The sequence below is a fragment of the Notolepis coatsorum genome (genome assembly GCF_963971535.1).
Source record: "Notolepis coatsorum genome assembly, chromosome: 2".
NCBI lineage: Eukaryota > Metazoa > Chordata > Actinopteri > Aulopiformes > Paralepididae > Notolepis > Notolepis coatsorum.
In genome coordinates, this window is record NC_140166.1 from 228766517 (window position 1) to 228792521 (window position 26005).

Sequence of the window (26005 nt, forward strand, 5' to 3'; positions counted from 1 at the left end):
TACACTTCCTGTGGTCCACTATGGTGGTTCAAAGTTCAGCGTTCTGAATGAATCATATCAATAATTGTTATGATTCACGATAATAAGCTACAAAAGGTAACGTTTTTGACAAATATTGAAACGCAGTCAGTTTCTCCACACTATTGTTAACATGTAGGAAGAATTAGATCTGAAATTAGTTTCAATATGGTTACACTGTGGGGGAAATAAAATATTAGTCGATTACAGTAAATATCAGTATCTGTTATTATGCAAGCCTGGTGATACTATATCCAAATTGAACTCGGCCATTTGAAAGATACTATATGTATATATATATAAATGTGCGAATTGGCTATAATAAGGTAATGTATAAGGCATATATTCTATATTCTATAATAATATTTCAAATTGCATTGGTCCGGATGGGAGAATTCAGTACTGTATATACAGAACCTTCAATTTGATCATCTTCCCTTTATTAATTTCCTTAGATATTTTGTACACATGATCTCAAGAGGGTACTGAATGAGCTCAGTGGCAGTTTTTTAAGTTTGGTCATTATTATCATGGTTTTATTCACTGTCAAAGATGAAAAGAAAAATCATAATTCATATTTTCCTTGTTTCATCACAATTTAAGCAAGCCTAGTAATAGACACAATATTTCTGACACTGAGAATACATTCATTGAGGTCCATAGATGTTCCTAGATACCAAGAATATGCAAATAGCCCTTGTAGAAGTGGAGCAATATTCCATTTACCTAGGTATACATTTTATGCAGATTTTCACCTGGGGTGGAACAGGTTAAGGCAATCGCAAGAAAAGTCATGAAATTCATAGGGCTGGAAGACCAGCCATTATAAGTGTAGTCGAGACGAGTACTCTCTCAGCCCCGCTACACTCTCGCAGCCGGTCGCTGGAAGAAACAACGGGCATGCCATGAAACCCCGCCCTACCCTGCCTCTGATTCGCAGACTGTGGGTGGGGGAATGTGATTGGACCAAAGCAGAGTAGACAGACACACAGACAGTGGAGCAGTCGGACATGCACAGACGCTGCTTGTAGTGGATACTGGATATATAGCGGAGAATTTCTTGTTGCGTGTTGGCGCTGTCTCGCACATAATACAGATAATACTATGAGAGTCCAGAGACGGTTGTGGTTCGGTCTGGAACGGAGACCGGACTTTGAGAATGCCTGTGTTAGACCTACAGTATAATACTGCCAGCTGCTATAACAAAACCAAAAACAAGATTCAAGAGGTTTATTTGTCACATACTGTACATACCAGGTAGGGGTGTAACGGTACACAGAAGCCACGGTTCGGTACGTACCTCGGTATTGGGGTCACGGTTCGGTACGAGTTCGGTACAACAGAAAATAAATATTTATAATAATGATTATTAATATAATAATTTTTTTTTATATATTATATTTATGATAATTATGATAATTATATAATTAAATAGAATAATTTTCTATAGGCTTGCCGTGGTAGTCAGTGATACTGGTGTCATTCTGTGTTCAGCCATCCACTTGCCTACTGCCCCTTTAACCCATTCTCTGCTGGAGCTTATATCCATCCTTGTAGCCTCTCTGCCAGCACTATTTGTCTATGGAGATGTTCACCTTCTTTGCAGGGCTATCAATTATCTATCGTTCAGGATGTAGGAACGTTTTACTTTTTCATTCACACATACAATAATACGGTCTAGAGTATAAATATGTTTTTATCGTTTTCTGGAGCAAAAAGATCGCTATTATGGGATGTTGATCTAGGTAGGTGATCCAGTTCCGGTTTGTATAATCCTAATACACGTCCAATCATGTTGTTTATTGAGTTATGGCAACGGATCGATATGCACTGTGTCTGGATAGAGTCCCGCGAGTGGCCGGACGGAATAGGGGACGGACTAAGCACTTCCGGCCACTTCCGGTTTTGGCAACTCGCCGATCGGCCACCAGGTGGCGGTATTGAAGCGTTGCAGAGTTGAGCGGAGTCCTACAACACCAGCAAAGACTCCGTGGGTGAAATGTGAATACCATGACGAAAATATGAAATATTGATCTCAAAGACGCCGTAACCCGTCATTGGCAGATTACGCATGGCGAGGAATGACGTGTAAACACGTCATCGGCGGAGAAAGGGTTAACAACTTATCCTTGCTAAGTTTCAGTTTCACTTCTAGAGAGAATTTAACTTCACGACGAGACTGAATGCTAGAGAACAGATGACATGTTACAACAATGGCAGAGGATTATTTGGATTTAAACACAGTGGAGCTCAGATGATCTGTCCCGAAAAGTATGTTTATTTTTTTTTATTTGATTGTGCCTGTGAGTCCGGCGGGGGAGAATGTTGATGTGTTTGTTGGCGCGTGTGTGTTGGCGACGCGTGTGTGTGTGTGTCTTTCCATTGGTTTCATTTGGTTAACGTTATTGGGCGAACAAGAAAACGAAAGAAAACTGTAAAATTGTAATGACCCTGCAGCTGTTCCAATGTAAATGTGCCTTTCTTTGTGCACTTTCGCCCGCTCTGAACTGAAGTCGGGGACTCGGTGTGCCGCGCGCTGTTCTCGCACAGACCTCGTGAGTGCCTGCATGTGCGACTGGTCTGTGTGCGGCGCGCTGTGGGGCGTATTCGTCGTATTCAAGTGACGGCCGTACTGTAAATTTGCGGGACGAATACATGTACCGTTACACCCCCAATACCAGGGCATACAGTGAAATGCGGTTGGCCATGTCAGCTTTGATTGTGCAATAATACTAAATAATAAAATAGACATATTAAACGGGTAATAAAATAGACATAAAATAGGCATGATAAAAATAGACATGCTAAAGTCCTGAGATAGTGCAATACAATGTTCGCTATGGATTAAGGCACTGGGTCCTATGTACACTACTATACAATATACAGTTTTTTCTCTATATCCTTATGCTATACTTGCTATTTCTAAACTATACTATACAAGAAACTATCGCTATCGGCAGATATGGCTCATAGACGATCGGTGATTGCTATCGGTGGCAAAAGAAATACGTGATCGGGGCATCCATAGTGTGTTCTGAACTGTCCTGTCTCTGTGTTGCTGTTCAGAAGTGTGTTCTGAATGGTCCTGTCTCTGTGTTGCTGTTCAGAAGTGTGTTCTGATGGGGCGGCCGGGTAGCACAGCGGACTAAGCGTCTGTCTACCACCGCAGAGACACTGGTATCGAATCCGGCTGTCAGCGTTGCCATCCGGCTTGGCCGGTCGTCATACTGGCTCAATTGGCAGAATCAGCGGGAGGGAAGCCGGTGGGTGGTAATCTGGTCATTGTAAACAGCGACTCCTACAGTTCGGCCGGGGCGCCTGCACAGCGAGGGAAGGATCTGGAGGGAGGTAGTGTGATCCTTCCACACATTACACTCCCCCAGTGAGAGTCCACGCTGCCAGGTGAAAAGAAGTGGTGGGCTGGGTACACATGTGTCGGAGGAAGCATGTGATAGTCTCCGCCCTCCCAGACCGACGGTAGGGGGTAGGTGCGCAGCGACCAGGTATGGGATTGGGAATTGGCATAACGACTAACATTGGGAGGGGAGAAAAACGGAAAAAGAAGGGGGGAAAAGATAATAATAAAAAAAAAAAAAGTGTGTTCTGAACCGTCTCTTCTGTCTCTCGTCTTTTCAGCTGGTGGACCCCGGTGTCAAGGCCTGGACTCCGACGAAAGGCAAGAACAACGTCATCATGTTCGTCGGTCTGCAGGGCAGTGGGAAAACCACCACCTGTTCCAAGGTGAGACCACAGTCTAGGAGCTCACTGCCAGGGTTAGAGGTTCCATTCCTACTGGGTGGGAAAGATCTGCTTTATCGGTGTACTGTGTGGATTTGGATAAAGACGTCCATTCAAAAATGTTTTCTCTTTTGTTACTGTTTATTAGGGCTGTCACTTTAACACACACAAAAGAATCGAATTCTATATTTGTTGCAGAATTGTAGACTAATTTGAATTTCAGCGTCAAAAAAGGTCTTTTTGCAAGACTAAACATAACCATGACCAGTCATTATTTGGAGTACGTGTAGGTCAGCATGGACCGACTCACCCGCCCGCTGTCGTCGTTGACGAAAAACAATCCGCCGGAGCATCACGTTCTGTGGAGCAGATTAATGTCCAGACTGCAGCGTAATACAATCCCCATAATTATGTGCATTTACGAGAGTCCGAAAAATCTGTTGTCCCTCATATTAGAAGGGCTCTTCTCTTCCTCACGTCGTTAGCATGGGGGACCCTGATGTAAACGAGACGAAAGTCTTTCTCTGCATCCTCTTAACAATTGTGTGTATTGAGCTGTACTGTATTGTACCCATTCTGCAATTTGTTAATAACATTTTCAATCAATCAATCAATCAGCATCGGCTAGCCCGACGGCTATTATGAACGTGTCAAAGATTCCAGCCAGTGAATCCACAGAACCACATGGCGCGCTCAGCCGCGACACGGCCGACCCGGGCTCGACTCCCGAACCCGTCGTTATTTGCCTAATGTCTTCCCCCCACTCTGTCTCCCATTCCTCCTCTGTCTCTCTCTACTGGACTGCCCAGTAGAATAAATAAAGCGATAAAACGCCAAAAAAATATATAAAAAAAAAAAAAAAATTGGTGGCTTGAGTCGCCAGGCAGGGCAAGGAACGGAGAGAGATGTGAGAGTAAAGAATCCATAATCCTCGTTGCCAATATTGTGTATCATAACTTCACAAGATAAGACGTTCAAACACTCTCGCTAACTGCCGGCAACAACACTTTGCGACATGGCAGCACGTGCCGTCTTAAAGGCACAGTCAGTTTAAATGATTTTTCCAATTCTAATTTCTCCGTTCATGTTAGAATCTGGTGTTTTTATGTCAATTTAATTTCATATTCAAATATAATGTGACAGCCCTACTGCTTATACTCGCTATGTTAACAATGGAAAGTGATTTCTTTTTTGTGGTGCAAATCACCCCATAGACTGGCAGTGTCACTAACTCACCCAGTCGGTCATTCAGACATTAATTTACTCATGGTTAGCCGCTCTGCCTCTAGTGGCCACTCAAAGGAATGGCACTTTGCTTAGAATTAGCACTTAACACTATGGGTGCCGGCCAGAAATCCGGAAAATGACTGTGGATTGCCAGCGCTATTTGTCTATGGAGAAATTCCCCTTCTTTGCAGGGCTATAACTTTTTAAATTCTATTGCTACATTGCCATTATTAGGGCCCATTCAAAGTCCTATATGTATTGTTCATTGTGTAGCAACGTTAAACTTTTTCATTCACATATTCATAGTAAAGTATGGTCTAATGTATAAGTATGTTTTCATCTCTTTCTGCAGCTTTCTCCAGAACGTGATATATAGCCCCAAATGCATTATATTGATGATGAAATACAGTTTGATGGCAATCGGGGCGATATAACATTTTTCAATTGGACGTACTTCTAGAATGATCTACGTATGATCTGATGATGACCGGATGGGCGGGGGATCGTTTATAATTCCGTGGGCAGCGTTATATCATTCATCTAGTGTGGGTGATATGTTCATCATAACAGTTTATATGGAATACGATCAAAAATAACGCTGAATCTTACCGTATCCTCCTCGCGCCGTTGGGCGATGAGCGTGGAACAGTCATTTACCTATTATGGTATGTAGAAATATCGGGTCCATTTCCAGCTTGTATAATAGTATATATGTCCAAATCATGTTGTTTATCGAGTTATTGGCAATCGATCGCTATGTATTGTGTCGAGATCGAGTCCCGGTAGCCAAACAGAGTGCCCGGAAGTAATACGGCCGACCAGCACAACCTCCATAGCACTTCCTGTTTGGCGATTGCGCCGATCGCCCACCAGATGGCGCTCCTGAACCGCCAGAGAGCTCAGTGGGTCCTCCTGGTGGATCTCAGGCCAGCGGAGGGGAAATATGAATCCGATCGCAGATTTTTGAAATATTGATAGCGTCCTCCGGCAACTTGAGCATGGCCGGGAATGTCGCTTTTAAGCGTTTTCCGGCAGTCAAAGTGTTAATCAACTTACGTTTTTATTAGACGATGCACAATCTATCACCAATACTGTACCAGATTTAGCCAACCAGCTAGTTTTCATTAGTCATTAATCAATAGTATTGATTTCTATGGAGGCATGCTACACTGTAAATAAGCTAACCACATGTGGTTTATATGGAGATCTACTACACTGTAAAGAAGCTAACCTCATGTGGTTTATATGGAGGCATGCTACACTGTAAAGAAGCTAACCTAACCTGTAAACAAGCTAATCTTATGGTTTAGTGAATGACTTTGTGAAGCTAACACTCTACACCTCTCCTCTCAAACAGATGGCATATTACTACCAAAGAAAAGGCTGGAAAACTTGTTTGATATGTGCTGACACTTTCAGAGCTGGTAAACAACACACACACACACACACACACACACACACACACACACACACACACACACACACACACACACACACACTCTTACACACATACACACACAGTTGATTCTACTGTTTATATGTTGTATTTCATGGATCTTTGTTTTGTCATTAAAACAAATCTTTGCTTCTTTTCCCAAGGTGCTTTTGATCAGTTGAAACAGAACGCTACCAAAGCCAGAATTCCATTCTATGGCAGGTAAGTTTGTGTGAATGTGTGCACACACACACACACACACTCACATTCACACTGTACTGTTTGGTACGGCAACACACCCAAACACACACTACACAGACTAGACAGGATCATCATTAGGGCATCCAAAATCATCAACTGCACACTCCCCACCCTGGACTCCATACACAAACATCACACCATCACACGCGCACACAAAATCATCAGTGACCCCCTGCACCCAGCTCATCACCTCTTCCAACTCCTCCCCTCTGGTAGAAGGTTTAGGTCACTAGGTAGTCGCACGGTTAGGTTCAACAACAGTTTCTTCCCCAAGGCCATACAATTACTCAACTCCAACTCATCCTAATTTCACCCCCTGCTGTTATGTTATGTTATGTTATGCATGTTATGTTATGTTATGTTATGTTGTTGTTGATGTTATGTTGTGTTCCATCATCCATGTGGTGTATTGTCGCAGCTACCACCTGCACCGTGCTCAAATTCCACCGGCCTGGCCGTGTGGCAATAAAAGAAACTTGAAACTTGAAACTTGAACTCACACTCACACACACAACCAACCAAATATACAGATTTCTACATTATGCAGGTCAAGAAAATACAAAACACATGCACGTACATACACATACCTACACGTGCATGTACACACGCAAGCAAGTATATATGATACAAATACATACATAGATGTGCATGTACACACAAGCATGTATATATGATACAAATACATTGATACCTACATGTGCATGTACACACACAAGCATGTATATATGATACAAATACATTGATACCTACATGTGCATATACACACACAAGCAAGTATATATGATACAAATACATACATACCTACACATGCATATACACACACAAGCAAGTATATATGATACAAATACATACATACCTACATACACCTTTACACTCCCTCTGCTTGTATAGCATGTATTGACGTTGGTGGGCTCTCAGTTACACAGAGATGGACCCTGTGGTCATAGCAGCCGAGGGGGTGGAGAAGTTCAAAACGGAGAACTTCGAGATCATCATCGTTGATACCAGCGGCCGACACAAACAAGAAGACTCTCTCTTTGAGGAGATGTTGCAGGTTTCAAACGCAGTGGTAAGTGTTATACCAGTACTACTAATAGTCTAATAGAAAAAGGACATGGAAGTATTGCACTATTATTCTTGTGAAACATTATGTTAAATGTTATACTATTCTTCTAATGAATAAGAATGCAAAGTATTGCACTACTATTCTAATGAAAACGGACATGAGGTTTAGGTTCTTCATAACTATTCTCTACAAATAAATAAAATCTAGTTTTTCCTTAAAGGAACACGCCAACTTTTGGGGAAATTAGCTTACCGTCTTCTCCAGAGAGAGACAATAAGATGGATACCAGTTTCCTCTCTGTGCGTTCAGTAGAAAGCCATCTGGCTGCACGTTAGCCTAGCTTAGCACAATGAATGGAAGCGGACAGTGCCGGTTAGCCTAGGCATTGTCCAACTAACACCTCTCCCAAAGGCTAACCGGCACCGTCCGCTTCCATTCGTTGTGCTAAGCTAGGCTAACATGCAGCCAGATAACTTTCTACTGAACGCACAGAGAGGAAACTGGTATCCATCTTATTGTCTCTCTCTGGAGAAGACTGTAAGCTAATTTCCCAAAATGTTGGCGTGTTCCTTTAAACCCTGAAGTACATTCATATTATTCTCATGTCCTCTGCTGACCAACATGGCTCAGTGCCACCGCTCGCTGGCCACAGCTATTACTTGATCACAGTCACTTGTGTTTCTCTGACCATGATGTCTGTGGTCAAAACACTATGACTAATCGTTCCCATTCGTGTCCTTTTCCTCCCTCACAGCAACCGGACAACATCGTGTACGTGATGGACGCCTCCATCGGACAGGCCTGCGAGGCCCAGGCCAAGGCCTTCAAGGACAAGGTGGACATCGCGTCCGTCATCGTGACCAAGCTGGATGGACACGCTAAGGGTGGTGGAGCTCTCAGCGCGTAAGTCCCCCAGGCCTAGACCCGTCCAACACAGTCCCCCAGGTCTAGACCTGTCCAACAGTCCCCCAGGCCTAGACCTGTCCAACAGTCCCCTAGACCCGTCCAACACAGTCCCCTAGACCTGTCCAACACAGTCCTCCAGGCCTAGACCTGTCCAACACAGTCCCCTAGACCCGTCCAACACAGTCCCCTAGACCTGTCCAACACAGTCCTCCAGGCCTAGACCTGTCCAACACAGTCCCCCAGGCCTAGACCTGTCCAACACAGTCCCCTAGACCCGTCCAACACAGTCCCCTAGACCCGTCCAACACAGTCCCCCAGCCCTAGACCCGTCCAACACAGTCCCCCAGGCCTAGACCTGTCCAACACAGTCCCCCAGACCTAGACCCGTCCAACACAGTCCTCCAGGCCTAGACCTGTCCAACACAGTCCCCCAGACCTAGACCTGTCCAACACAGTCCCCCAGGCCTAGACCTGTCCAACACAGTCCCCCAGACCTAGACCTGTCCAACACAGTCCCCCAGGCCTAGACCTGTCCAACACAGTCCCCCAGGCCTAGACCTGTCCAACACAGTCCCCCAGGCCTAGACCTGTCCAACACAGTCCCCCAGGCCTAGACCCGTCCAACACAGTCCCCCAGGCCTAGACCTGTCCAACACAGTCCCCCAGGCCTAGACCTGTCCAACACAGTCCTCCAGGCCTAGACCTGTCCAACACAGTCCCCCAGGCCTAGACCTGTCCAACACAGTCCCCCAGGCCTAGACCTGTCCAACACAGTCCCCCAGGCCTAGACCTGTCCAACACAGTCCCCCAGGCCTAGACCTGTCCAACACAGTCCCCCAGGCCTAGACCTGTCCAACACAGTCCCCCAGGTCTAGACCTGTCCAACACAGTCCCCCAGGCCTAGACCTGTCCAACACAGTCCTCCAGGCCTAGACCTGTCCAACACAGTCCCCCAGGCCTAGACCTGTCCAACACAGTCCTATACCACTTCCTGGAATCAGTGGAACAATATTAATTTCCGTCCCTGGTATTGAAAATGCTGTTTTTGGTGGACCTAGCACACACACCAAGTTATTGATTATTCCCTTTTCCATTTTGTCCTCTATAGGAAAACGGCCGTACTAAATTAAATGGTTCCAGTGTTTACACATCTTCGTTGTACAGTGTGGCCGCAAAAGAACATGAAATATTACACCACTATTCTCATGATGAGAAAGAACATGAAATATTACACCACTATTCTCATGATGAGAAAGAACATGAAATATTACACCACTATTCTCATGATGAGAAAGAACATGAAGTATATTACATGTGTTTTTGCTCTCTTGTCTTCTCTTCGTCATACAGTGTGGCTGCCACAAAGAGTCCCATCATCTTCATCGGTACAGGAGAACACATTGATGACTTTGAGCCCTTCAAGACACAGCCCTTCATCAGCAAACTGCTGGGTCTGTACCCCCCTCTCCTTTCTTCTCTGTTAAGAACCTTTCGGTCATTTTTCTTCAGTTTTTCTATCATTCTTAGGTTAAGATCAGAGCAACATACAAATATTAAGGAAGGAAAGTTGGGGGAGGGAGGGGAAATCACAAAATAATTTAATAAATGTTTTTTTTTATCTCTTTCTTATTGGATGAAGCAGCTCACTAGTTGTCTATCATCTCTACATCATAAATAAAGTGTTTTGTCTCTTCTTCCCAACTTAGACATACAATTTATTCTCCTAAAACACGATTCAAGTATTCTATAATCATCTGTCCACAAGAAATGGGCAGAGCTGAAAGACATTTTACTAAAGTAAAATAAAATAAACTAAATGTAAGATTGCGACATGGATGCTGTCGTATTCAGAAAGTGTTGAGAACCAGTGTTATAAGGTCTATAGCCATAATTGTGTCCTCAGTATGAATGTTTGATTGATTGAAAACTTTATTAACGGATTGCAGAATGGGTACAATACAGTACGGCTCAATACACACAATTGTTAAGGGGATGCAGACCAGAGAAAGACTTTCGTCTTGTTTACACCAGGGTCCCCCATTCATGCATGTCTTCATTTGAATGACCAGTAACTAATAAATATCGCATGGTGTATTTCCAGGTATGGGAGACATTGAAGGTTTGATAGACAAAGTCAACGAGTTGAAGCTGGACGACAACGAGGAGTTGATTGACAAACTGAAACATGGTAAGAATGCTGGATAACAGGGGGATATTCCGCCAGGCAACAGTAACCCCAGTCAGTCAGTCTGTCTCTCAGGAACATCAGTCTGGTGTCTCTCAGGAACATCAGTCTGGTGTCTCTCAGGAACATCAGTCTGGTGTCTCTCAGGAACATCAGTCTGGTGTCTCTCAGGAACATCAGTCTGGTGTCTCTCAGGAACATCAGTCTGGTGTCTCTCAGAAACATCAGTCTGGTGTCTCTCAGGAACATCAGTCTGGTGTCTCTCAGGAACATCAGTCTGGTGTCTCTCAGGAACATCAGTCTGGTGTCTCTCAGGAACATCAGTCTGTTGTCTCTCAGGAACATCAGTCTGGTGTCTCTCAGGAACATCAGTCTGGTGTCTCTCAGGAACATCAGTCTGTTGTCTCTCAGGAACATCAGTCTGGTGTCTCTCAGGAACATCAGTCTGGTGTCTCTCAGGAACATCAGTCTGGTGTCTCTCAGGAACATCAGTCTGGTGTCTCTCATGAACATCAGTCTGTTGTCTCTCAGGAACATCAGTCTGGTGTCTCTCAGGAACATCAGTCTGGTGTCTCTCAGGAACATCAGTCTGTTGTCTCTCAGGACCATCGGTCTCTTCTATATGAAACCGTGTGGTAATGATAGACGTTGGGAATATAAATTGACGGCATTACTTTAATCCGGGATGTGGTGATTTGATCTTTCTCCCTAACGGTCTTGTGTTCTCCTCCCCAGGTCAGTTCACACTCAGAGACATGTACGAGCAGTTCCAGAACATCATGAAGATGGGACCGTTCGGACAGATCATGGTAAACACGTCCACCACACTGCCGATGTCAAGATGTCACTTTTCATTGGCACCTTGGCCTGCAGACTGTTTCGGAACGCTTTGTAAAATATTCACATAACGGAACGTAGACCCATCTCGGTCACTCTCTTTGTCTGTAGACCAAATTCGGTCACGCCCCATTTTGCGCGACATCCAGGCTTTTTTTTTTTTACTGTCAGCGTTTGGGAATTTCATGTCGACAGGTAGGTGAAGTGAAATTATACTTATTTTAGAATATATATATCAAATTTCATGAGTATTCATCTATATTTAGTCATCTAAAGACTATTAGATATGAACGTATGTACCAGTAAAAAGTGGGAATCTCTAGAATGTGTTTTGGGCGACGGTGTTTACAAGTGTGCGGGTAGCCTCTCTAATCAATTTAACGTTATACACAGCACTTTCTGTTGTCAGTAGATGGCAGCATTGGTTTAAAAGGTGAAAATGTTATGACTACAAAATGACTACAAATCCCAAGACATTTATCACCTAGTTCACAGGTCGGCACCGGATTAGGAAAACGTGATCTGACCAGCGTTAAAACTATTAATGCGACCTGAATATAGTGACAGAGAATGGTCACCTAATTATCCTAACAAAAGTGCATCATTAGCATTATGTTTGTTGTCTAAAAGGGAACATAATGGTACAATTTAAGATTTTTATGTTATCCGCATATAAAGGACAAATAAAACATTGTTAATTTGTAAGAAACCTTAATGAAAACGGTGCAGGGTAAGTTATATTCGCTATTGTTATGAAAATGTGATAGAATCCTATAAAAATGTGGACGCATTTGGTCACCGTGACGTTACAGGTCACAACAACAAATGGGTCAGAGGCTTGGGCCGTGTCCACACTAAACCGCTTTCGGTCGTATCAGGCAAAGTATTTGATCGTTTGCACCTTTCAGCCACACGGAACTGCGTTCTGGGAGCCTGAAGACGCTACTTTCTGAGACCAGCTTTCAGAGTGCGCAATTCTGAAGACGCCTGAAGACACACACCCCTTGCGTCACCATCTTTACAAGCGAAACGCGTCTTCTCCTGAACCGATGACACGATAGCCCACCTCTCCCTTACCCCGCGTGTGAAAACATCACAACAACAATGGCATTACTACCACCGTCGACAACAGATTGACATCTCCCTTAATCCGCATGCAAACCCAGACAAAAAAATAAACATGATACATAATGTCTTATATGTCCTGGCTATACGTGTTTATTAAACACCGGGAGTTATTATTAAACAATAATGGCATCGGAGTAGTTGCGTTCGTGTTACAGAAGCTATTGACCTTGATTGGGAGGCTACTGTGATGCAATACACGATACTAACTAGAGATTAGCGTCACATAGCTGGCCTTTTTCTGAAAACCCAAGCACTATTGTTCCATAGCATACGCCTTCAGTTGATCATGACAAATCCTCTCTTACCATGACTATTAAAAAGCCTCCATAATTTAGGAAATAAAGCTGTAGCCAGCCAGCTAGCATTGATGCTATTCAAAATGCTATCCACATTAGCTAAATAGCTAACCAACTAAATACAATAGACAGTGGTATCCTGAGGTAACGTTAAATACAGACAACGTTTGCTAGTCAAAATGACTGGACACACACAGGGACGAGTTAAACATCAATCAATTAATTTATTCCAACAGGTAGTTTGAGCTGCATGTGAGCCGCAGTCTTTCTCTCCTCTCCTTTGGAAACTAATGTTCCGTTAGCTCAAAAAGCACAGAACCGGCCGACACAAGTTAAGCTGCTAGCAACAGACACTATAACACTTCCGGTCTGGGGTTTAAAAAATAAAAGAGTGACGTCTAAAAACAGGAAAGACATTTATTTTGTAAATTTGTGCCACGCACTTATCTTTTTTATTTTTGTATCTACTTTTTCTCCCATTTTTCTATTTTTCTCCCATCCCAATTTCGTATCGTCCAATTCTACCCTCCCCTGTCTCGAACGCTGTTAGGCCATGCCTGCCACAAGCCGGCTGCAATGTGGACTAAGCCTTACATCACGTGTCCCCTCCGGTACTAGAGGAAGCAGCAGTCGCTTCCTGATTCTGCTGCGCAGGCACACCAACCGACCTGTAGGAGTCGCTGTCCACAACGTCCGATCCCCACCCATCAGCTTCCCACCCCCTAATACTGCCAATTGTATTAGTATGAACGACCAGCCAAGCTGATAGCAATGCGGAGAGCTGGGCTCGAACCCAGCGTCTCCTGCATTGGTGGTGAGCGCCTTGCCCACTGCACCACCTAGCCGCCCTACGCACTTATTATCTTGAGACTGTTTCTTTTTTACGGAAATGTTTTTCTTGTTTCTGGTTGGCCCCTAAATGTAAAAAGAAAACCGAGGGCTTGTTTCTGGTTGGCCCCTAAATGTAAAAAGAAAACCGAGGGCTTGTTTCTGGTTGGCCCCTAAATGTAAAAAGAAAACCGAGGGCTTGTTTCTGGTTGGCCCCTAAATGTAAAAGGAAAACCAATGGCTTATTTATGCTCCTACAAAGATCCCTTGTGGGACTGAAACCATGTACCCTCTTTTCTTTACATCTGAGAGCATAAAGAATAATAGTTGTGAGCCCCAGGTTCTCTTTTTGTTTAATTTTTTTTTGTGGCTCTGCACCAACTCCGATGTGCATATAATCTACATAGCCAAGTTAAGCCCCTAAATGTAGCCATGTGTTTTTCATGAGTTTAAGTCACAGGGTAACGGACAACGTTCTTCATTTGGGGCCTGAGCTGAAGAAAAGGTTGATAATCTCTGCTACCAGAACGTTGAGCTGATATTCCTGCTGTGTCTCTGTCTCCAGGGAATGATCCCAGGCTTTGGGACTGACTTCATGAGTAAAGGCAACGAGCAGGAGTCCATGGCCAGGCTGAAGAAACTCATGACTATCATGGATAGCATGAATGACCAGGGTAAGACGTTACCAATAGCTCTTAGATTGATACTTGACTACAGATCTAGCATTAATAGACAAGTATGGTTTAAAATAAGGGGCTGTCCGCTTTTGGTTTTGTGCTGTCAGTTATCCCTCAGAATACCATTTGACTCTGAACAGGCTGGAATTAGGCACATTTGAATAAGATTAGATTATTAATTAAATATACATATTAATACTACATCAACGCATGAGTAAAATGCTTAGGATTAACAATTGGTAGCACCAATATGAATCGACCATTGGTCTTTGTAATACCATTTTATTGGCTTGTATTACAGATTTCCATAATCCTGAAACAACGGACAAGAATCTGTGGTTTTCAGTTCACATCATATCATTAATATATTATTTTTGTAACATTTGACTATTTATTAAAAAAAATACATATTTAACCTTCATTTAACCAGGCAGGTCAATTAAGAACAAATTCTTATTTTCAATGACGGCCTGGCGAGAGGACAAAAGGGCCCCTCGAAGGGTAACAGGAAAAGGGGACAAAAAAATAAAATTAAATAAATGGAACAGAGACAGAAGGATCACAGAGGTAAGGGAATAATTAAAACACACATCAAACAACTATATAAAATTACAAGGGGACATGCATGAAGCAGAACAGTCACATTTCTGTCAAATTCATGTAAGTTTTAATATTTTTTTATTAATTTGTTCCGACAGCCCTATAAAACCATTAGCTGGACAGTTTCATCCAAACTGCCTTACAGAATTGTGGTGGGGAAATTAACACCTCCCTCTCCCTCCCTTTCTCCCTCTTCAGAACTGGACAACAAAGACGGCGCCAAACTGTTCAGTAAACAGCCCAACCGGATCGCGAGAGTGGCTCGCGGAGCGGGCGTGGCCACCAGGGACGTTCAGGAGCTGCTCACCCAGTACACCAAGTTCGCCCAGATGGTCAAGAAGATGGGAGGCATCAAGGGCCTGTTCAAAGGTACGCTGTCGTGTCCACTAGTTAGGACGCCTGCAAGGCATCAAGGGCCTGTTCAAAGGTACGCTGTCGTGTCCACTAGTTAGGACACCTGCAAGGCATCAAGGACCTGTTCAAAGGTACGCTGTCGTGTCCACTAGTTAGGACGCCTGCAAGACATCAAGGGCCTGTTCAAATGTACGCTGTCCACTAGTTAGAACTCCTGCAAGACATCAAGGGCCTGTTCAAGGGTACGCTGTCGTAGGGCTGGGCGATATAACGATAACGATAAATATCGCGATATATTTTAATAATCGATATCGAATATCGAAATTAAAAAAAAATCGAAAAATCGTTTTTTTTTTTTTTTTTTTTTTATTTAATTTTTTTTTACCTGCAACAGGGCAGTTTTAAAACCAGAGACGGTGGACAGACTTGTCTTTCTTGCCTGCAACTTAAAGTAATGGCTTTGCTTGTCCAAATGACAATACTGACCAAATTCAGATTTATTTTTCTCTTGTCCATTTATTTTGTTTGCTTTCTAATTTAAAATACAGTTTGAAACCGTCTGTACACAGTAGGCTATGTGTGCTAGCAGAACTAGACTCCAGTCACGAGTCACAGTGCACATGTGCAGTGGTTTGTCCACCAAAAAAGCGCCAAAAGATCGAAAATAAACTAGCAGAGCCAGAACTGTTCAACTCCTCTGGAGCCACAGCCAGCAGAGAAGCCGGTTTACTTTAGCTTTTAAACCAGCTGCAGCCTGAGAACTGGAGTGTGAGGGGATGTAACACTAAAGATGGCGGCAATGACAAAGAATTGTCAAAGAATCTGTTGTTTAAAAAAAAAAAAAAACGTTTTTTTTTTTTTTTAATTTTTTTTATACTTATAACAATTCGATAATTATCGATATCGAGAAATACAATTAAATTATCATATCGTTATCGCGATATGATTTTTTTCCATATCGCCCAGCCCTACGCTGTCGTGTCCACTAGTTAGGACGCCTGCAAGGCATCAAGGGCCTGTTCAAGGGTACGCTGTCGTGTCCACTAGTTAGGACGCCTGCAAGGCATCAAGGGCCTGTTCAAGGGTACGCTGTCGTGTCCACTAGTTAGGACGCCTGCAAGGCATCAAGGGCCTGTTCAAGGGTACGCTGTCGTGTCCACTAGTTAGGACGCCTGCAAGGCATCAAGGACCTGTTCAAAGGTACGCTGTCGTGTCCACTAGTTAGAACTCCTGCAAGGTTTCAAGGATCTGTTCAAAGCTACACTGTCTGCTAGTTAGAACTCCTACTCACTGCCTGGTCAAACTGTAGAACGTCTATATATGATCATCCTACACGTCTCTGTTCTCAGGAGGTGACATGTCGAAGAACGTCAACCCCTCTCAGATGGCCAAGCTCAACCAGCAGATGGCCAAGATGATGGATCCCAGAGTTCTGCACCACATGGGTAAAGCTTCACTCTCCATGACAATGTTATCAACACACTTGTCATCATCAGAGTGTTGTCTTAGCTAAAGACGCTTTCCATCCACTCAATATACGTTTTTGGCCGCTAACCTCTGGCGACCAATAACGTATATATACGTGGTTGGCCGCGAAAGTGTTAAGCTAAAGACGCTTTCCATCCACTCAGTACTGTGTGTTTAACCGACTCGTCTGATTGGTCTCTCTTGCAGGTGGGATGGCCGGCCTCCAGTCAATGATGAGGCAGTTCCAGCAGGGGGCCGCCGGCAACATGAAAGGAATGATGGGCTTCAACAACATGTGAACACAGTCGCACACAAGACACACACACATACACACACTGACCAGCCTTATTACGTGCTACAAAGGATGGAGATCCACCTGTTTTTAGAAATAAATTAGGTGAAAGGGTTGGAAATAAATGGAGAAAAGTTATAGAAGATGGAGGAGGAGAAGGTAAGAGGAGTGTTTTAAATTAGAAGAGGATGAATCTCCGTTTTTTTTTTCTCTGTTCCTCACATCCTTTCTCTTGTCCACCTCTTCAAAAGAAAGGAAGACGGGGTTTAAAGGTCAGACCAGACCTCCGTCGCGGTGTTTTGAAACGGAGGAGAGGAGAGCTTGTGTGGACTGAATATAAAGACTTTTAACCTGAAGGATGAGATGAGGTCGCTGAGCAGTTCCTTTTTTTTTTGGCCTTGGTAATATAATTCTTTAACTTCCTTGTGTATAAGATTATGCACAGGCTTATTTTCTCGTCTGGATTCAGAGATCTGTGATTTTACACTAATCGTAGAGGAGGAGAGCGAGAGAGAGGAGGAGAGAGAGACGGGAATAGTAAAATCATGACGTTTGGTTTCTGATTTTGACGAGTTTGCGACGGATAATATAACGTACTTAGTTTGTGACAATATTTTTGTCATATGTTGTAATTAAAATTTGTATTGCAACGTTTTGAAAGCTCTTGTGTATTTCTTATCGGGATGCTTTTTATTCCTGTGTTTATATGATGAAGTAGGGATGTAATAACTAGGGGTGGGTACAAAATGTATACAGCAATATATTGCAATAATTAGCGTGAGAATATTATTGTTACAGTGCCACAAAGAAAGAAAAAAATAATATATATATATTTTATTTGTATTTTCCTTGACAATCACATTTTACTGGGCGGCTAGGTGGTGTAGTGGGCAAGGCACTCGCCACCAGTGTGGAGACGCTAGGATTCGCGTGTTCGAATCCAGCTCTCCACATTGTTTTCAGTTTAGCTGGTCGTCCGCAGTAATACACATTGGCCGTATTACGGGGAGGGAAACTGACGGGTGGGGATCGGGCGTTGTGAACAAGCGACTCCTACAAGTCGGTTGGTGCGCCTGCGCAGTAGAATCAGGAAGTGTCGGGGGCAGCGTGAGCCTCCCACGCGTTACTCCTCGCCACTGAGAGATCGAGCTGCGCAGGTGAAAAGATGCGACTGCTGTTACCTCAAGTACCGGAGGGGACTTGTGCTATGTATGACTTAGTCCACATTGCAGCCGGCTTGTGGGAGGCAAGAAACAGCGTTCGTGACAGGGGAGGGTTGAATTGGATGATACGAAAATTGGGATGGGAGAAAATATAGAAAAATGGGAGAAAAAGTGGATCAAAAAAAAAAAAGACAATCACATTTTACTCTCAATAAAATTGCCATGAGGTGAACGGACTGAAAACATTCTTATTAGATGAAACGGATGATGTTTTATATATTTTTATTGCAGATGTTTACAAAGTTTCCCTTTTGGGGACTTAATTTGCAGTTGAAAAAAGGTAATAAATCGCAATAGTGTGATATTTCAATTTGGTGACTAGTATCAGAATCAGAAAGGTCTTTATTGCCAAGTAGTTTTCACATGCAAGGAATTTGCTTTGGTCATTTTCGGTGCGACATTAGCGGACAGACATTAACAGACAGATAATACAATAAAGAGGTGGAGAAAAATAAAATATGAACTAAGTTAAGCACAATAGAATATAATATAATTATGAAATAAAATATAGGCCAGGGCTGTACAACTGTAAATAAAGTGGTTGAAAAAATAAATTGCAATGAATGAGTTTATTTCGAACATAAATTAAAACGAATGAAATAAATTATAAAATGTAAATAAAACCATAACGTAATAAACGGATTAAAAAACAAACAAGCAAAACAGTAATGTTCGAAAAGGAGTAGGATTAAGTGTAAATGTATGTATTCCTACCCCCTTCACACTATTATCTTGTGCAACTCATATTAACTCATTTTCATTTCCACACTATCAAAAGAAAATATCAGTAATAATATTAATGATAATCCCACCGAGCCAATTGTGTGATATTTGAATTTGGTGACTCTAGTATGGTGATAATAGTGTATCATGGGGTCTCTGGTGATTCACACATCTAGTAACAACCAGTGATGCCACAGATTACTTGTAAAAATAATCTGATTACTCCTTTAAAAAGTAATCTAGTTACTTTACTGATTACTTGATTTGAAAGTAACTAGGTTACGAAGTCGTCGTCCCCCCTGCTGCTGCCACAACATAAGAATGACAACATTTAAAAAAAAAAAATTTAAATAATGCTTTATTGAAAGTGCATAATGTCATAAATCACGATTGGCTGCTCAGACAGGTCATCATGAGACGTCATCAGCCATCAGGCCATATAAGGTTACAGCTGTCCACTGCTCAGGCACTCTAGGACAGTGGTTCCCAAACGAAATAAAATAGAAAATGTATATAATATAATTTTAATTAAATTGTAAAACCGTTGTGTAATATAAAACATGGTATTATAGTTTGTTATTCTCATGTGTGCGTGGCTGTGTGCGTGCGCGAGCGCAAGTCCCATCTCCGGTCTAGCTGACTGTAAACTAAATAGTAACGCACAGCCACTTGGAAAAGTAACTGTAATCAGATTACTGGCTTGTAAAAAGTAACAAGTTAGATTACTATTTACTGAAAAAAGTAACTAGTTACTGGCATCACTGGTAACAACACACTGCAGGTACAGTACTGCTGCTGTGGCTGTGAGCTGTTGGCAGTCAAGTGCTCAGAAACAAGCGGGTGTTACAGAACAGGTCGAGTGGGAAAATGGAAAAGCAGAGGCAACTGCGTTAAGGTGGGGAATGTGACCTTTACCATCGTAGATACATGCAAAGGAGGTATGGATTGTTACTATACCATCGTCAATGATTCATTATAAATGAGTTAATAAAAAAATATTCTTGCAGCTGTATTAAATAAACGGTCAAAGAAGATACACCATTTTGCATTAATTAGCATTGTGACGATTGTAAATAGACTGCATTTATAGATCGCTTTTATGAAACTGGATTTGAAGTCTTTATTTGTAGCACACATCGCTACGTTGTCATGCAGCGACACACGCATGCTTTTTTGGGGGGGGGGGGTTACCGATCAAATGTCCCCTCTGCGCTTGACCCATCCCATCGTCCTTCCCCCCCAAGGACAGACTGGAGCAGACGTGGGGCCGCGCCCGGGGACTCCAACATTTTGGGAAATTAGCTTATTTAACATCTTCCCTGGAGTTAGACAAGAAGATACATACCTTTTTTGTCTCTGTGCGTGCATTTTAGCTTTGGGAATAGACGCTCCGTTAGCATAGCTTAGCTTCATCACTGGAAGTGAGGCAGGACAGTAGCCTTACAGTGCCTTACAGTGTATTGCAAGGTCTGACATTGACCAAATTTGATATGCATGACCTTGGTGGGCTCTAGGTCAACTCCTGAAAAGGGGGTCAATGTCAGACCTTGCAATCAAAAGTTAGGGGGCGCACTGAAATTATGGCAAGGGTTATTAGCCCCCTAACTTTTGATTGCAAAGTCTGACATTGACCCCCTTTTCAGGAGTTGACCTAGAGCCCACCAAGGTCATGCATATCAAGTTTGGTCAATGTCAGACCTTGCAATACACTGTAAGGCACTGTAAGGCTACTGTCCTGCCTCACTTCCAGTGATGAAGCTAAGCTATGCTAACGGAGCGTCTATTCCCAAAGCTAAAATGCACGCACAGAGACAAAAAAGGTATGTATCTTCTTGTCTAACTCCAGGGAAGATGTTAAATAAGCTAATTTCCCAAAATGTTGGAGTTCCCCTTTAAGCATCTTGCTCAAGGACACTTCAACATGCTGCCGGGAACCTTCTGATTACCAGACGACCTGCTCTACTTCCTGAGCCACTGTCACAGTTGTATTAAGATAATAATGTAAAGAATGGGCGGCTACGTGGCGTAGTGGGCAAGGCGCTCGCCACGAAATCTGGAGACGCTGGGCTTGTCTGTTCGAGCCCAGCGCTCCACATTTGCTTTCGGTTTAGCTGGTCGTCCGTACTAATACACATTGGCCGTATTAGGGGGTGGGAAACTGATGGGTGGGGATCGGGCGTTGTGGACAGCGACTCCTACAGGTCGGTTGGTGCACCTGCGCAGTAGAATCAGGAAGTGTCGGGGGCAGCGTGAGCCTCCCACGCGTTACTCCTCGCCACTGAGAGATCGAGCTGCGCAGGTGAAAAGATGCGACTGCTGTTACCTCAAGTATCGGAGGGGACTTGTGCTATGTATGACTTAGTCCACATTGCAGCCGGCTTGTGGGAGGCAAGAAACAGCGTTCGTGACAGGGGAGGGTTGAATTGGATGATACGAAATTGGGATGGGAGAAAATATAGAAAAATGGGAGAAAAAAGTGGATAAAAAAAAAAGATAATAATGTAAAGAAATATGTCATATATCACATCGTAATGTGTACTGGAAAACTAAACGGCCCACTGTCGGATACTGTTACACTGTCAAATCGTAAGACAAATATTGTGATATGATGTGGTATTCTGAAGCTCACATCAAAAGAGCGCAGGTCTGTTGAAGTCGGCGATGCTGTTTGGGGGCCATTATGGGCCACGTAATACATTTGTAGTGTGTAATTCCATAGTATACGTATTTATAGGCATGTTAGACTTTATTTTGACAATGGGAGTGGGTTTCTTGTGTTTTATTATAAAAAAAAATAAAAAGGTTTGTCCATATGACCCAGCCCTATACTGACCTGACACCATTTCATTTCATATTATGTCTTGATTTGAGACATGGTTTTGTGCTGTGGTTTGAGTTTGCACCCTCATCCACCTCCACTGGCTCCCCATCAAATCCCGGATCACCTACAAAACCCTCCTGCTCACTTACAAGTCCCTCCACGCTCTGGCACCTCAGTACCTCACTGACCTCCTACACTCAGTCACGGTCCCTGCGATCCACGGACACTGGTCAGCTCTCCATTCCCCGAACCAGACTGCGGACCTTTGGGACAGAGCTTTCAGTGTGGCAGCTCCCACCCTCTGGAACTCCCTCCCCGCAGAACTCTGCAACGCCCCAACTCTGGACTCCTCAAAACCCACCTCTTCAACTTGGCCTTTAACCCCTAATTTATCACTTTGTATGTTGTGTCTGTCCACTATGCTTGTTACTTTTGTTATTCCCCCCCCCCCCCCCCCCCCCCTATGTAAAGCGACCTTGGGTCTTCTGAAAGGCACTATATAAAACGAAGTTATTATTATTATTAAAGTTTCAGATCAATCTCTGCGTCTGAGCCGCTGATCTCTATGGACATTAGTCTACTTACAGCATGTTGTTGTGAGAGCTCTTCAAGCTGCAGGGACCCGGCCTGGCTCCACATTCATTCACTTTCTTAAAACATAATAATTATAATCCCATTCACACAGTACTCTGTCTTACTTCTTCTGCTCACCCTCATCCCTCTTCTCTCCAGTGCATGCCTCCACTTCTCCAGGGTTTTCTTCCACCTGCTCCCTGCTCTCACTACAGATTGCGATGTCATCTGCGAACATCACGGGGTCCACGGGGACTCCTGCCTGACCTCGTATGTCAGCCTGTCCATCACTACTGCAAATAAGAATGGACTGAGGGCCGACCCTTGGTGCAGTCCTACCCCGACCTTGAACCCCTCAGTCACTCCCACTCCACACCTCACCACAGTCGCACTGCCCTCATACATGTCCTGTACTACACGTATCATGGTCTAAAGTGCATTATACCATGGTGTTATGTACAAAACTGCAAACTGGTACCAGGGTGATGCAACTTTTACCATGATGAAATTAATATATACAATGGCCTGGGTACCATGGTAAAATAAAATCACTACAAACCATGACACTTTAAGGGAACTTATTGGGAGGTGAGAGAAAAAGACTCACACAATTGTTACACAATTGTTAAGGGGATGCAGACCAGAGAAAGACTTTCGTCTTGTTTACATCAGGGTCCCCCATTTTCAATTCATCATAACATACATGACATACAGATAGACAGTACTGCTACATCTATACATTTATGACATACCAGATCTACAAATACAGTACTGTTTGTGATACAAACATAGTCTAAAAAAGAGAGTATATACATTTGATGAAGAAACTGTACATTGGAGGAGGTGGGGTGGGGGGGTATATATATTAGGGCTGTCAGTTTATCGCGTTAATTAGATTAATTAATTACACAGCAAATTATCGCGTTATGAAAATTAACTCAAAATTTTTTTTTTTTATATAATATTTTTTTTGTATCTCATTCATTCCATAAGAATGTAGAATACACATTTACAGATGTTTTTTAATATGGTCCATTTGCATGTTCTTGGTATCTGATTCTAGGGACATCTATGAATCTCAGGGAATGTATTCCCAGTGTCAGAAATACTGTGGGCTAGATCCACAAAGAATGAATTGCACAGTGCAAGTTGCACCCTTACTTACAATTCATTATGAATTGAAAATGGGGGACCCTGATGTAAACAAGACGAAAGTCTTTCTCTGATCTGCATCCTCTTAACAATTGTGTGTATTGAGCCGTACTGTATTGTACCCATTCTGCAATCTGTTAATAACATTTTCATTCAATCACTCAATCTGCGCTGTGATTGATTGAATGAAAATTTTATTTTGAGTAAATTGTAATGAACCAAATGAGAATATCAATATTTTTTTGTTATCTTTGACTGTGAATAACACCATGCTCAAATTGACCAGACCTGAAAAATCTAAGCAAATTAATAGATGGAAGATGATCAAACAGAAGGTTTTGTAGATACAGTACTGAATTCTGCCATCCGGACACATGCAATTTGAAATATGATTATAGAATATAGAATATCAGGCATAAAATGGTTATGCGATTAAAATGCGATTAATTAGATTAATTAATTACAAATCCTGTAATTAATTAGATTAATTTTTTTAATCGCCTGACAGCACTAATATATATATATCACTGTGTCTATATCACGCATACCTCTACATATCCCATGAGTTATTTTATTGACCCACCCCCCTCCCCATGGAGGACCTCCAGACGCATCTATAAGCAACCAGCCCCCCCCCCCACAACGCGGACTTTCACACCAAGGAATACAGACGCCAGCAGAGGACAAAGGATCACCCCCTCCCCACACACGGCACAAACACCAACAATGCCCCCCCCCCACCACAGGACAGGACACAAAGAACAACAATACTTCCAGCTTGAACCCACCTAACCCCTGCACACTTTGACAACCTAGGATGGCTTATAGTAGACGACAGAGTACAGCAACTTGCAATGGGCCTGGTCTACAAGATACACTACACGATACTAAGGTACCCATGTACATGTCAAAATACTTCCCAAAGGTCAGTGAATACCACGACCACAACACCAGAGGAAGCTCAACAAATCATGTTAAACCCAGATTCGGCTCAAACAAGGGACTAAACACGTTTCGCAATTATGCCACATCAATGTGGAACCCCCTACCCAAAGCTGTAAAGGAATGTGAATCCCTACCCACATTCAAAACCGCTCTTAAAGAGCACCTACGGGAGGCTGCAATTCGAAAATGGCCACCGTAAATGTCCAAACCCCCCACCCCCTTACGATGAATTGAAAATGGGGGACCTTGATGTAAACAAGACGAAAGTCTTTCTCTGGTCTGCATCCCCTTAACAATTGTATGTATTGAGCTGTACTGTACTGTACCCATTCTGCAATCTGTTAATAAAGTTTTCAATCAATCAATCAATCCCTCCTAATCGACAGTCTCCTCCCCATCATATGTATATACTCTGTCAGGATCTATGAGTAACAGTACTGTATATTTGAATACCGTATATGTCACAAATGTATCAGTACTAAATACCTATATGTCCCTATGCCATAAATGTCATGTATGTTGAGTATGTCTTAAATGTCAATATGAAATGAAAATGGGAGACCCTGATTCATTCATTCATTCATTTATTCACTTCCTTTCATCATGCATCATTCTCTGTGCCCTAAAAACTATTTTAGGGTGATAAGTAAGGAGTCATCCTGATTGGACACACCTTTTGACGTCGTGGCATGAGCATCCGCCCTGCGCGGCGGCCATGTTGTTTTGCTACGTTGTCAGCTACGCTGCTGCTGTCTGCGCATGCGCGGCTGCCGGTCAGAGTCAACGCCACTGTACTGCCACCGGTCTGTGGGACAGAGTCGCAATAATATCCAGGTGAATATCTCACTTCTTTTCATATTTCAACTCTTATATCCATAAATTAAACGTTGGTCCGGAACACAAGGTACACTAGTTTCGAGTGTGATAATTGTCAAGGAATGTAGTGACACAGCAGTGGTAAAATGTTAATTATCTGACACACATTCGCCGGCTGGAATGCCACGGTTAGCCCACAACTTAGCATAGCCTGGCTTATCTTAGCCCAGTCTGTGACAGACAGACAGAGAAACACAATAATAATGTCTCGATACCTTTATTAACCTCACAGTTATGCATTATGATGATGAGGTGAAGTGGTCGTTAATGATTCTCCTTTCATTTATTCCGGGCTGTGTTGGTATTCGGTGCATGAGGTGGGCTACAGGTGAATTAGCCCACTTGCTAGTTTAACGTTAGCATCAGTTTGCCTGTTG

The 26005-nt window shown here is 43.0% G+C and overlaps 2 protein-coding genes across 2 annotated transcripts in view; both read left to right on the forward strand.

Moving 5' to 3' along the window:
* Positions 1 to 17969, forward strand: part of srp54 (signal recognition particle 54) — a 32857-nt gene extending 14888 nt beyond the window's left edge. The window contains exons 6-17 of the mRNA XM_084307354.1: positions 3655 to 3759; positions 6341 to 6407; positions 6583 to 6640; positions 7598 to 7748; positions 8500 to 8648; positions 10002 to 10102; positions 10753 to 10839; positions 11572 to 11645; positions 14491 to 14599; positions 15401 to 15571; positions 16906 to 17001; positions 17231 to 17969. Coding sequence (XP_084163480.1) covers positions 3655 to 3759; positions 6341 to 6407; positions 6583 to 6640; positions 7598 to 7748; positions 8500 to 8648; positions 10002 to 10102; positions 10753 to 10839; positions 11572 to 11645; positions 14491 to 14599; positions 15401 to 15571; positions 16906 to 17001; positions 17231 to 17322 — 1260 coding nt within the window. The 3' untranslated portion in view covers positions 17323 to 17969. The remainder of the gene's footprint in view (positions 1 to 3654; positions 3760 to 6340; positions 6408 to 6582; positions 6641 to 7597; positions 7749 to 8499; positions 8649 to 10001; positions 10103 to 10752; positions 10840 to 11571; positions 11646 to 14490; positions 14600 to 15400; positions 15572 to 16905; positions 17002 to 17230) is intronic.
* A 7565-nt stretch (positions 17970 to 25534) lies between these two features.
* Positions 25535 to 26005, forward strand: part of LOC311222861 (protein transport protein Sec23A) — a 72715-nt gene continuing 72244 nt past the window's right edge. Inside the window, exon 1 of the mRNA XM_084307500.1 lies at positions 25535 to 25586. The gene's annotated coding sequence lies outside the window, so the exon portion shown is untranslated. The remainder of the gene's footprint in view (positions 25587 to 26005) is intronic.